The sequence below is a fragment of the Gorilla gorilla genome, chromosome 18 (genome assembly GCF_029281585.2).
Source record: "Gorilla gorilla gorilla isolate KB3781 chromosome 18, NHGRI_mGorGor1-v2.1_pri, whole genome shotgun sequence".
Classification (NCBI taxonomy): domain Eukaryota; kingdom Metazoa; phylum Chordata; class Mammalia; order Primates; family Hominidae; genus Gorilla; species Gorilla gorilla.
In genome coordinates, this window is record NC_073242.2 from 21,861,752 (window position 1) to 21,874,801 (window position 13,050).

A 13,050-nucleotide genomic window follows, 5' to 3' on the forward strand; every position below is an offset into this window, starting at 1 on the left:
GCACACACCACCATGCTCAGCTGTTTTTTGTAGAGATGGAGTTTTGCCATGTTGTCCAGGCTGGTCTCAAACTACTGGGCTCAAGCAATCTGCCCACAACCTCCCAAAGTGCCAGGGTTACAGGTATAAGCCACCATGCCCAGCCCATCTGGGGAGCTTTTGAAAAGGACTGATTGGCCTGGAACAGTGGCTCACATCTATAACCCCAGCACGTTGGGAGGCTGAGGCCGGTTGATCGCTTGAGCCTAGGAGTTTGAGACCAGCCTGGGCAACACAGGGAGACCCCGTCCCTAAAAAATAAATTTTTTAAAATTAGCTGGGTGTGCTAGTGCACAACTGTAGTCCTAGCTGCTTGAGAGGCTGAGGTGGGAGGATCACTTGGGCTCAGGATATCAAGGCTGCAGTGAGCTATAATTACACCACTGCACTCCAGCCTGGATGACAGAGCAAGCCCCTGTCTCTAAGAAAAAAAAAAAAAAAGCCTCCATTTTACTGAGCATTGACTCTACTGTGCCAAGCTTGGAGCAAACACATCATCTGATTAATTCTCATGACAATCCTACTGGTTAAGCCCCATGGGTACTAGGGTCAGGCATTCCCAGGTTCCAATCCCAGGGCCTCCATTATCTGTGTGTCCTGAGCAAATGACTTACCTTTCTTAAGTCCCAGTTTTTAAGGTCTCAGAGGCCTTGCTTTGTGATATTCTTGGATCACTAAACTCATTTTGTGGAAATTAACTGTTCCTGTTTTTTGTCTCCCCTCCAGACCGTGAGCTCCTTGAGTGCAGGAGGATCTCTGTGTCCACTGGTGCATTTTTACTAGTGGATGTTTATTGACCCAAACAACCAGGAGATTCTCAGATCCTTAATTAGGACCCGTCATTTCTTAGTACTGACAAAAATATGAATTAGGCCAGGCATGGTGGCTCACACCTGTAATCCCAGCACTTTGGGATGCCGAGGCAGGCAAATCACTTGAGGCCAGGAGTTTGAGACCAGCCTGGCAAAATCTCATCTCTACTAAAAATACAAAAATTAGCCAGGCATAGTGGTGCACACTTGTAATCCCAGCTACTTGGGAGGCTGAGGCACAAGAATCACTTAACCCAGGAGGCAGAAGTTACAGTGAGCTGAGATTGTGCCACTGCACTCCAGCCTGAGTGACAGAGTGAGACTCTAAAACAAAAATAAAATAAAAAATTGTAAGGCTCTTCATTTTAACTTTGGAGAAAGTAAGTGAGAAAACTTAGGTCCTAAAGCCCCCAGGGGGTTGGAGGAAGCAGAAGGAGAGAGGAAGAGACAATGAAGGGCCAAGGCCTAAGTCAGGCTCCATTTTATTCAATTCAACAAACACCACGTGGTGCTGGACTTCCTCTATCCCCGGGATGCCAAGGGCGCCTCACCAAGCCGTCCTTCTTGTCTTCTAAGAGGCATTTCATGGCAGTGCGGAACTGCTGGGCGTCTGTCTTCCTCAGGTCCTCCAGCAGCTTCTGGGGCTGGTGCAGACGCTGCTCCAGGTGGTTTTCCACGGCTGCCTGTATTTGGGGTGTTGGGAGAGTCGGTGAGAACAGAAAGAGCAGGAGCACATGGTCAGCACCATGGCCAGCGGCCCAGCCCGGCCACCTCATTCCCTGCAGAGACCACAACTAGTGGCCAGCAGTCTGGTTTGGCCACCTCCAAATTTCCTCATTAGCCGCCAACATTTAAAAATGAGGGGCCGGGCGCGGTGGCTCATGCCTGTAATCCCAGCACTTTGGGAGGCCGAGGCGGGTGGATCACGAGGTCAAGAGATCAAGACCATCCTGGCCAACATGGTGAAACCCCGTCTCTACTAAAAATACAAAAATTAGCTGGGTGTGGTGGCGCACGCCTGTAGTCCCAGCTACTTGGGAGGCTGAGGCAGGAGAATCGCTTAAACCCGGGAGGCGGAGGTTGCAGTGAGCCGAGATCACGCCACTGCACTCCAGCCTGGTGACAGAGCGAGACTCCATCTAAAATTAATAATAATAATAATAATAATAATAATAATAATAATAATAATAATGGGATTCCTCACAAGATCAAGATTTCCAACTTCTCTTGAAAAATGTAAAGGTTTGGCAACACCGGGCGCACATCCCCTTTTTGGCAATAATTGGCAAGCCAAGGGACAGCTGCTTGTTGAAGTAACTCTCAGGCCCAGCCAGCCCGATTCCCCCATTCCATGGCCTGCCTGGTCCCTGTAGGTGATTGAGTTTCCCATCAGCAGCAGCTGGCCTTTGTCCAGGAAGTTTAGAACCCCAGATGGCACTGTGCCCAAACCCAAGCTACCAGCGCAGGAGCAAAATACAGGTGAAATGAACATACTCTGTGGCGCCCCCTACAGGGCAAGGAGCAGAAGCCATCAGCCTCTCCTGAAAGAGATTTCCTCCGCTGTCTGGGGAATTGTTCTCTAAATCTCCGTTAAACAGACATGCCCAGTGTGATGTCATGGGCAAAAGGTGAACTCTAGACCCAGACAAGCCACATGCAAATCCCCGCCTTGACACTTACTAGCTGTGTGGCTTGGACGAGTTACTTAACTAGGGTTGCTGGGTAAAATACAGGATGCTCAGTTAAATTTGAATTTCGGGAAAAGCTACACATTTTTTTTTTTTTTTTTTTAGTATAAGTATGTCTCAAATGTTGCATAGGACATACTTAACTTAAAAAATCACTCATTGTTTGCCAGGCAAGGTGGCCCACACCTGTAATCCCAGCACTTTGGGAGGCCAAGACAGGCGGATCATGAGGTCAGGAGTTTGAGACCAGCCTGGCCAACATAGTGAAACCCCATCTCTACTAAAAATACACAAATTAGCCAGGCATGATGGCATGCACCTGCAGTCCCAGCTACTCAGGAGGCTGAGGCAGGAGAATTGCTTGAACCTGGGAGAAGGAGGTTGTGGTGAGCTGAGGTGGCACCACTGCACTCCAGCCTGGGCAACAGAGCAAGACTCTGTCTCAAAAAAAAAAAATCACTCATTATTTATCTGAAATTCAAACGAAATTGGACATCTGTTTTTTGTTTTTGTTTTAGAGACGGGGTCTTGCTCTGTTGCCCAGGCTGAAATGCAGTGGTATGATCATAGCTCACTGTAACCTCAAACTCCTGGGCTCAAGCAATCCTCCTGCCTCAGCCTTCCAAGTAGCTGGGACTACAGGCCACACCACCACACTCAGCTAATATTTTGTTTGTTTGTTTGTTTTTCTAGAGACAGGGTCTCGCTATGTTGGCAAGGCTTGTCTCCAACTCCTGGTATCAAGCAATCCTCCCACCTATGCCTCTCAAAGTGCTGGGATTACAGGCATGAGCCACCACGCAGAGTCACATCTGTATTTTTATTTGCTAAATCAGCAACACTTCTTCTGGGCCTCAGTTTTCTTATCTGCAAAATGGAGGCAATAAAAGGACTTACCACATAGAGTTATTATGAGGATTCAGTGTGTAAAGTGTTTTCAATAGTTGCTAGCACACAGTAAATGCTCAGTAGTGCCAGCTATTATTCTCTATCTTGACCAAGGTGAATAATGGCTTAATTAAAGCCTCACCCCTAAAATGAAAGGTCCTTGTGGGTAGTATCATGGCTGCCTTGTTCCCTACTGAGTCCTCAGTGTCTAGAGCTATGCCTGGCAGAAAGCAGATGTTAACTCAGTAGATATTGAATGAATAAATAAATATGGTATATACACAGGAAGAGACGTATCAGATTAAAGTAGATACATCTCATGAGTATCCATTACTGCTAGAGAGAAAAGTGGCAAGCATTGCTTCTCTTTCAGTTTCCCTGACTGATGAAGAAGAGAAGAAAAGCAGATGCCATGTGGGGCCAACAGCCACCTCCAGCTAGTGGCTGTCCTGGGACCTGGCAGACAACAAGCTCTCTGAGTATATTTGTGATATCAATGTTGGTTGATGTTTCCATTTTCATTAAAACATAAGTAAAAATGGAAACAATGAAGACATATGTCAGAACTTTATTCATTAATTAATGACATAAATGGCCTTTTGCTAAACTGAATAACTTTCTCAATACTGAAAGAATTTTTCTCCAATTTTCTGTGTTATCCACAGTGTGATGATAAAGACACAACATGCCACACTAGGCTAACAGTCAGGCAGGTGCTGTGCAGTTCACCGCAGTCACCACCACAGGCACGAGCCCTATTGCCCCTTAAGGCAAATATCCTTTGCCACCTATCAACACGCTTGTGCTATTGTTTTCATTACAGTAGTACATTTCTTGGACCCATGGTAGAAAGACTGATCACTACATCCAAATATCCACTCTCTCACTGCTCTTTATCAATTGAACCCTTCAACTTTTAGTTGGGTACATGGCTCCTTTGCAGTAAGATGTGACTATGGTGTGTGAGCCAATCTAATGTGTGCAGAGGGAATTGTGTAACTTGTGTTATATCCTCAGAAGAGAAGATGCTTACCCTTGTCTTCTTCTTCCCACCCCTCCCCTGGATTGGAGAAGGGAAGAGGTGTTTCCACCACATGGGCAATAACTCCCCAGGAGATGACAAAGCAAAAAGATAAAAGGAACCTGGGTCCTTGGATAACCTCATGGAATACAGCTGCCTTTTCTCTGTGGCTTTCCCACTTAGCTCTGGACTATTGTACGAGAAAGAAATAAACTAAATTGTTTGAGCTGCTGTCATCTGGGGGTCTTTTTGTTATAGCAGCTCAGCCTATATCCTAATATACCATGTCTCCATCAAAGGTGGGAAAATGAAAGAAAGACAAAATAGCTTATATCATGTTTCAAGAAAAACTGGACAGAACCCTTTTCCTTGCAGAAGCAAAGACTATCTCTACATCCAGCACACTTCTCCAACTTACCTGGCCCCTGAGTTTGCAATCCCTGAGCACTGAGATGGGAACATATAGATGGGTCTCAGGTACACACCTGCAGGCTGGGGATGGTGAAGGCAACATTCCGGGAATTCAGATAGGCCAGGACTCTGTGGGACAGGTCATCCGTCCACACGTGGGAGCTTCAGTTGAAGACAGACAGGAAAAGATCACAATGACAGATTCTCCTACAAGCACTACTGTACTAGCTAAGTGCCCAGGGGACAGGTAGGGATGGACCAGGGGTGTTAGGACTTTGTGCTTGGAAGTGGGAGGTTTCTCTTTTCTTTTCTTTCCTTTTTTCTTTTCTTTCCTTTTTTCTTTTCTCTTTTTTTGAAACAGGGTCTTGCTCTGTTGCACGATCATGGCTCACTGCAGCCTCAATCTCCCCAGCCCAAGTGATCTTCCAACCTCAGCCACCCAAGCAGCTGGGATCACAGGTGCATGCCACAACACCCAGCTAATTTTTTGTAGAGATGGGGTCTCACTATGTTGCCCAGGCTGGTCTCAAACTCCTGGGCTCAAGCAATCCTCCCACCTCTGCCTCCCAAAGTGCTGGGATTACAGGAGTGAGCCACCGCACCCAGCCTGAAGTAAAAAATTTCTTAACCAGGCACAGTGATAGGACAGTTTCCAATTCTAGGAATCTGCCTGGATCCCATTCTCTCAAAGCCAATTCCCAAATTTCTAAGCTGTATGCAATATTCTACTTCCCGTAACAATCTGCTTAGATTGACTACAATCCAAACTGATTGTGTTAGAAAGATGTACATTTAAAAGCAGACGCTAGGTACACCATGAGAGGCTGGAATAGCATAGTTAGGAGTGTGGGCTCCAAACTGGATTTGAATCCTAGTTCCATCACTTAGTTGTGTGGCTTGAGACAATTTGATAAATTTTCTTGTGCCTCAGTTTCCCTTTATATGAAATATGGCTAACAACTGTGAGATTAAAATTTGTTCACACATGAAAATTGCGTAAGACTGTGCCCAACACACAGTAAATGCCCATGAATAGCCTTTTCTCTTTTTTTTTTTTTTTTTTTGGAGACAGAGTCTCACTCTGTTACCCAGGCTGGAGTGCAGTGGTGCAATCTCAGCTCACTGCAACCTCCGCCTCCCAGGTTCAAGCGATTCTCCTGCCTCAGCCTTCCAAGTAGCTGGAATTACAGGCGTGCACCACCACATCCAGCTCATTTTTCTATTTTTAGTAGATACTGAGTTTTGCCATGTTGGCCGGCTGGGCTGGAACTCCTGGCCTTAAGCGATCCTCCCACCTTGGCCTCCCAAAGTGCTGGGATTACAGGATAAGCCACCATGCCCAGCCTATGAAAAGCCTTTTGTAATCTTACGTTTGCTTATTTGTTTGTTTGTTTGTTTTGCGATGGAGTCTCACTCTGTTGCCCAGGCTGGAGTGCAGTGGCTCAATCTTGGCTTATCACAACCTCTGCCTCCCACGTTCAAGTGATCCTCCTGCCTCAGCCTCCTGAGTAGCTGGGACTACAGGTATGCACCACCATGCCTAGCTAATTCTTTTGTACTTTTAGTAGGGACAGGGTTTCACTATGTTGGCCAGGCTGGTCCCGAACTCCTGACTTCATGATCCGCCCACCTTGGCCTCTCAAAGTGCTGGAATTACAGGCATGAGCCACCGCACCCGGCCTGTAATCTTATAAAGAGATGGATGGATGGATGGATGGATGGATGGATGGATGGATGGATGGATAAATTAATAAATAAATAAAATACTTAGACTGAAAGAATATATCCAAAAGTACCCATTGGTGTTATCTTAGGGAAAGGAGTGGTTATGGGAATCTTTCACTTTAACATAACTGGGTATCCCTGACATGAGGCCCCAAGACCCCTATTTCTTATCGATCATAGTACTCATCATATTAGAATTGTTTATTAATATTGGCGTTTCCACACTACCTAGTTCCCTGCCCCATGTCCCTGGTATCTATCTGTATGCAGCTTATAACGCAACAGTAAAGGGAATGGGCCCTGGAGCCAGGCCACTGGTTCACGTCCCAGTTGTGTGTCCTTGATTTACCCTTCCTGGACCTCAGTTTCACCATTGTGTGCAATGGGATAACAATGGGAACTACATTGTGTGGCACTTGTGAGGATTAGATTGTTTCTATATCAAGCACTTAGTAGAATACCCACTACATAGAAAGCACTCAATAAATTTCAGCTCTTAGGCTGGTTGCGGTGGCTCACACCTGTAATCCCAGCACTTTGGGAGGCTGAGGCCGGCAGATCACCTGAGGTCAGGAGTTTGAGACCAGCCTGGCCAACATGGTGAAAACCCATCTCTACTAAAAATACAAAAATTAGCCGGGCATGGTGACAGGTACCTGTAATCCCAGCTACTCAGGAGACTGAGGCAGGAAAATTGCTTGAACCCCAGAGGCAGAGGTTGCAGTAGTGAGCCAAGATAGCACCACTGCACTCCATCCTGGGCAACAAGAGCGAAACTCCATTCAAAAAAAGAAAAAAAAAATCGGCTCTTATGCTAGAGTGAGGAGGAATGATGCCCGTGGAGCAAGGGTGTTGACTTTTAACACATTGTGCATTGATTGACATTTTTTGTAATGAGCACATATTACTTTTTACAATTAAGAGACTTCCATTAAGAATTTTTATTAAAAATCTATACCATCCCTTCCCCTCTCCTCTAGGGCAGGTTACCTTTGAAACTGTATGAGATCCAGCAGTGCTACAATGGGAGTAAAATGAAAAGACATCTTTAAAAGGAATCATTCCAGAGAGATCACGGCTACATTCTGTTTGAAATTCTTAGAAGAAGCAAGTGGAGATCAAGGGGGCACATTACCATTCAGATAGCTTCCATCTATTATTTCTTCCTAAAAGGCAAAGAGATAACATCAAGTATAACAACCAAAAGTTGGCAATTCCAGTAGAGGGGACTCTGATCAACAGAAAATAGAATACTCACCACCATTTTTTGCAACAATGGATGCAAATCTGTAAGAAAGCCATTGAATGTATAACTAGAATTGAATTGTGTGACCTTCAAAACTACAAATATGGGTTAGAGGAAAAGCCCCAGAAAGCCACTCATGAAGGAAATTTTTAGTGAATTTTAATTATAACTGTCCACTCTGAGAAAACCGTGGCTTGAAAAATCCTCTTAGAATAATCCTGAAAAATCATACATGCACACACACACACCCCGAAAACAACTTACAGCATCATGTACCTAATGTATCTATCCCACCTCATTCCCTAAACTGTGTGGAAACCACAAAGGGTGATTCTTCCCTCAGGACTTACCCTGCCTGGAATTTGGCACTGTATAACTCGACACTCCATGGCTCAGAAAAAGGAATAGGAAAAGGGAGTATGTCGTAGGTTCCTGAGACATTCTCCTGTAGTTAATTTAAGCATAGAAGTGATTCATGTTTTTTTAATATATATATATATACACACACACATATATATACATGTATATAAACTTATATATATATATATGGACATTCAGAAGACAAAAGGAAAAACCAAGTACACCCAGAATCCCTTGAAGTCTTTTCTAAAAATAATTTTAAAACTCACCTACTTTCCTCCATCTAAACCCCCATTCTTGTCTAAGACACTATCATCTCTCTCCTTGGTGACTACAATGGCCTGTTTATCTTACCACTACCCCCGACTCCTCTCAATCCAGCAAAAAGGTATAGTCAAAAGTAGACTCTGGGCCAAGCGTGGTGGCTCACACCTGTAATCCCAGCACTTTGCATGGCCAAGGTGGGTGGATCACTTGAGGTCAGGAGTTCGAGACCAGCCTGGCCAATATAGTGAAACCCTGTCTCTACTAAAAATAAAAAATTAACTGGGTATGGTGGTGCATGTCTGTAGTCCCAGCTACTTGGGAGGCTAAGACAGGAGAAGTGCCTGAATCTGTGAGGTAGAGGTTGCAGTGAGCCAAGATTGTGCCACTGCACTCCAGCCTGGGCAACAGAGCGAGACTCTGGGAAAAAAAAGTATAGACTCTATTTTATCTGCAAGAAATTTATATCCAGAATACAAAAACTACTCTTATAATTCAATAAGAAGATAGACAAGCCAAGGAGAAAAAATGTTAAAAAGATATGAAGTTGGCAAGGCGCAGTGGCTCACGCCTGTAATCCCAGCACTTTGGGAGGCTGAGGTGGGCGGGTCATGAGGTCAGGAGATCCAGACCATCCTGGCTAACATGGTGAAACCCCGTCTCTAATAAAAATACAAAAAAATTAGACGGGCGTGGCGGCAGGCGCCTGTAGTCCCAGCTACTCAGGAGGCTGAGGCAGAAGAATGGTGTGAACCCTGGATGTGGAGCTTGCAGTGAGCCGAGATCACGCCACTGCACTCCAGCCTGGGCGACACAGCAAGACTCCGTCTCAAAAAAAAAAAAAAGATATGAAGCTAAACTTCATAAAAACAGATGTAAAAATGGCCAATAAGCACACAAACGATTATCACATTAGCTAACAAGAACTAGCAAATTAAACTCACGAGACCACTACAAAGTCACTAGAATGGGCAAAAATTTCAAAGACTGACTATCAAATGTTGGTGATGATATGGAACAACAGGAACTCTGATACAGCTGCTTGGAAAAACTGTTTGACAGTGTCTTACAGAGTTAAATATACATAATACCCTATGATCAAGAAATGCCACCCCTAGGTATTTAAGCAAGAGAAATGAAAACATGTCTACACAAAGATTTATATGGCTTCATTCATAGTAGCCAGATATTGGAAACAATCACATATCCAATAACAGGTGAAAGGTTAAACATGGATCTCCATTCAGTGGGATATCATTCAGTAACAACAATAAAAAGAAATTCATTATAATTTTATTCTAGCTATGATGGAGTAATTGGCAATGGATAAACCTTCCTGACTTAATTAAAAAGCTGGCTGAAATATGTGCATCCAAAGGTTTTTCAGACATTGGGCAGCAGGTAGCACAAGACTGAGATCCCTGAGCAAGGAAGGCAAACAAGCTGAGCTCTATAATTTCTCCTGCTCACTGCCTGGAGTCTCCATCCAACAGCACAAGGAGGGAGAATCCAAACAGAGCCTACAGGTCTCACTGAGCAGAAGAGACAGAGTGGAACTTCAGGGAAATCAAGGCAGCTAGAATCCATAAGAAGAATACTTGGAGAGGAGGAAGTTGCACAGAGAGAAAGTTCTGGAGATCTGAAGAAGGGTCTTTTGAGACTTTGGCTGAATATTTATCTACCTTTGCATGTAAGAAACCACCTGAGGCTGGAGAATGAACCATCAGTAGGCAGAACAATCCTTGGACCTCACAGGGGAATGAGAATAACTCCTACAAGCTGCAATGGAAAAACCTCCAAATACACTGGGCATCAGGGTCAATCATCAAAGAATAATTGCCTCCATGATAGGCCAAATTAGCCCTAGGCTAAAGTTTATTCCAGATCTGCCCTAACAAAGCTCAAAAGCAAGTCTTGGAAGGATCTAATTGCTTCCAAGTAACTGAATTGCATTCCAGAACAAAACCCAACAATATTTAAAGCAGTATCATAAAACCCAGAAACTTTAGAAAACCAGAAGATGGAGAAAGAAAAAAAAGAAAAAAAAATCCAGCAATGTAAAATCCAAAGTGTCCAGCATCTAATCAAAAATTATCAGGCTGGCCAAGCACAGTGGCTCATGCCTATAATCCCAGCCCTTTGGGAGGCCAAGGAAGGTGAATTGTCTGAGCTCAGGAGTTTGTGACCAGCCTGGGCAACATGGTGAAACTCTGTCTTTACCAAAAATGCAAAACTTTTCCAGGGATGTGGCAGGTGCCCAACTACTCAGGAGGTTGAGGTGGGAGGGTCACTGAAGCCTGGAAAGTTGAGGCTGCAATGAGCCATGATTATGCCACTGCACTCCAGCCAGGGTGGCAGAGCGAGAACCTGTCTCAAAGAAATTTTTAATAAATAAATAAAAATTACCAGGCATACTAGGAAGCAGGAAAATATGGCTGATTATCAGGAGAAAAATCCAATCAATAGAACAGATCCAGAAATGACACAGAAGATCCAATTAATGGACAAGGATGTTTATTATAAATACACTCTGGAAGTTCAAGAAAGTAGGGAAAACTGCGAGCATGTTAAAGGGAGAGACACGGTAGGTACGAAAAAAACCCCAAGAGGAACTTCTAGAGATAAAAATACAATATCTGAAATGGAAAATACACTGGATAGAGTTAACAGCATATTAGACACTGCAGAAGAAAAATTAGTGAACTTGAAGTCATAGCAAAATAAATTATCCAAAGTAAAATGCAGGGGGAAAAAGACTGAAAAAATTAAGAGGTCTCTGGAGCAATATGAAACTATTTGAAATATGTGTAACTGGAGTCCCAGGAAAGGAGGGGGTGGCAGAAAAATATCTGAATAAATCATTAGCAGGGCACAGTGGCTCACGCCTGTAATCCCAACATTTTGGAAGGTTGAGGTGGGCAAATCACTTGAGGCCAAGAGTTCAAAACCAGCCTGGCCAACATGGTGAAGCCCCATCTCTACAAAAAAAAAAAAAAAAAAAAAAAAAAATAGCCAGGTGTGGTGGCTGTAATTCCAGCTACTCAGGAGGCTGGGCACAAAAATCACTTGAACCTGGGAGGCGGAAGTTGTAGTGAGCCAAGATTGTACCACTGCACTCCAGCCTGGGTGACAGAATGAGACTGAAAAAAAAAAGAGAGAGAGAGAAAGAAAAAGAAAGAAGGAAAGAAAGAGAGAGAGAGAAAGAAAAAGAAAGAAAGAAAGAAAACATGACCTCATGACCAAATTTGTGTAAAGTTTGATAGAACTACAGATCCACAGATCCAAGAAGCTCAACCAACCCCAAGCAGAGGAATCATGAATAAAGCCACGCCAAGGCATATAATAATCAAATTGCTAAAAAAAAAAAAAAAAAAGGTTTTTTAAAAAAATCCAGCAAAAAGGAGTTGCATCTAGACTATATTGAAAAACTCTTAAAACTAAAAAATAAATAAGCAATCCAATCAGAAAATGAGCAGAAGATATGTGCAGATATATCATCAAAGTATATATACAGATAGCCAGATAGCAAATAAACACATGGGAAGATACTCAGCATTGTTAGCCATTAGGAAAATGACCACTGAAACCACAGTATACTTATAGACCTATCAGATGGCTAAAATAAAAAAAAAAAACATAATGAAGCCAGGCGCAGTGAATCATGCCTGTAATCCCAGCACTTTGGAAGGCCGAGGTGGGTGAATCACCTGAGATCAGGAATTCGAGACCAGCCTGGCCAACATGGTGAAACCCCATCTCTACTAAAAATACAAACATTAGCCGGGCATGGTGGCTCATGCCTGTAGTCCCAGCTACTCAGGAGGCTGAGGCAGGAGAATTGCTTGAACCGAGGAGGCGGAGGTTGCAGTGACTGGGAGGCAGAGGTTGCAGTGAGCCAAGATCACGCCACTGCACTCCAGCCTGGGCAACAGAGTGAGACTTCAACTCAAAAATAAATAAATAAATGTAACCATAATGCCATTAACTAGAAAGAATGAGGAGAAATTGGATCACTCACACATTGCTGATGAGAATATAAGGTGGTACAGCTATTCTGGAAAATAGTTTCATTGTTTCTTATAAAATTAAATGTGTACTTAACATACAGCCCAACAATTGCACTCTTGGGCATTTATCCCAGAAAAATGAAAATTTATGTTCACATAAAAACCTGTACACAGGCTGGGCATGGTGGCTCACGCCTATAATCCCAGCACTTTGGGAGGCCGAGGCGGGTGGATCACGAGGTCAGGAGATCGAGACCATCCTGGCTAACATGGTGAAACCCCATCTCTACTAAAAATACAAAAAATTAGCTAGGCATGGTGGTGGGCGCCTGTAGTCCCAGCTACTTGGGAGGCTGAGGCAGGAGAATGGCATGAACCCAGGAGACAGAGCTTGCAGTGATGCAGTGAGCCAAGATCGCGCCACTGCATTCCAGCCTGGGTGACAGTGTGAGACTCCAACTCAAAAAACAAACAAAAAAACAAACAAACAAACAAACAAACAAAACCTGTACACAAATGTTCATAGCATCTTTATTCATAGTAGCCGAAAAATTGAACCAATCTAAATGTCATTCCGTAGGTGAATGGT

At 43.8% G+C, this 13,050-nt stretch overlaps 1 protein-coding gene across 1 annotated transcript in view; it reads right to left on the minus strand.

The window, feature by feature from the left end:
* OTOA (otoancorin) overlaps positions 1–13,050 on the minus strand; it is a 97,310-nt gene that overhangs the window by 74,474 nt on the left and 9,786 nt on the right. Inside the window, exons 2-7 of the mRNA XM_055365469.2 lie at positions 8,181–8,275; positions 7,843–7,871; positions 7,720–7,750; positions 7,575–7,602; positions 4,934–5,021; positions 1,403–1,534 (exon numbers count right to left, since the gene is read on the minus strand). Coding sequence (XP_055221444.1) covers positions 1,403–1,534; positions 4,934–5,021; positions 7,575–7,602; positions 7,720–7,750; positions 7,843–7,871; positions 8,181–8,271 — 399 coding nt within the window. The 5' untranslated portion in view covers positions 8,272–8,275. The remainder of the gene's footprint in view (positions 1–1,402; positions 1,535–4,933; positions 5,022–7,574; positions 7,603–7,719; positions 7,751–7,842; positions 7,872–8,180; positions 8,276–13,050) is intronic.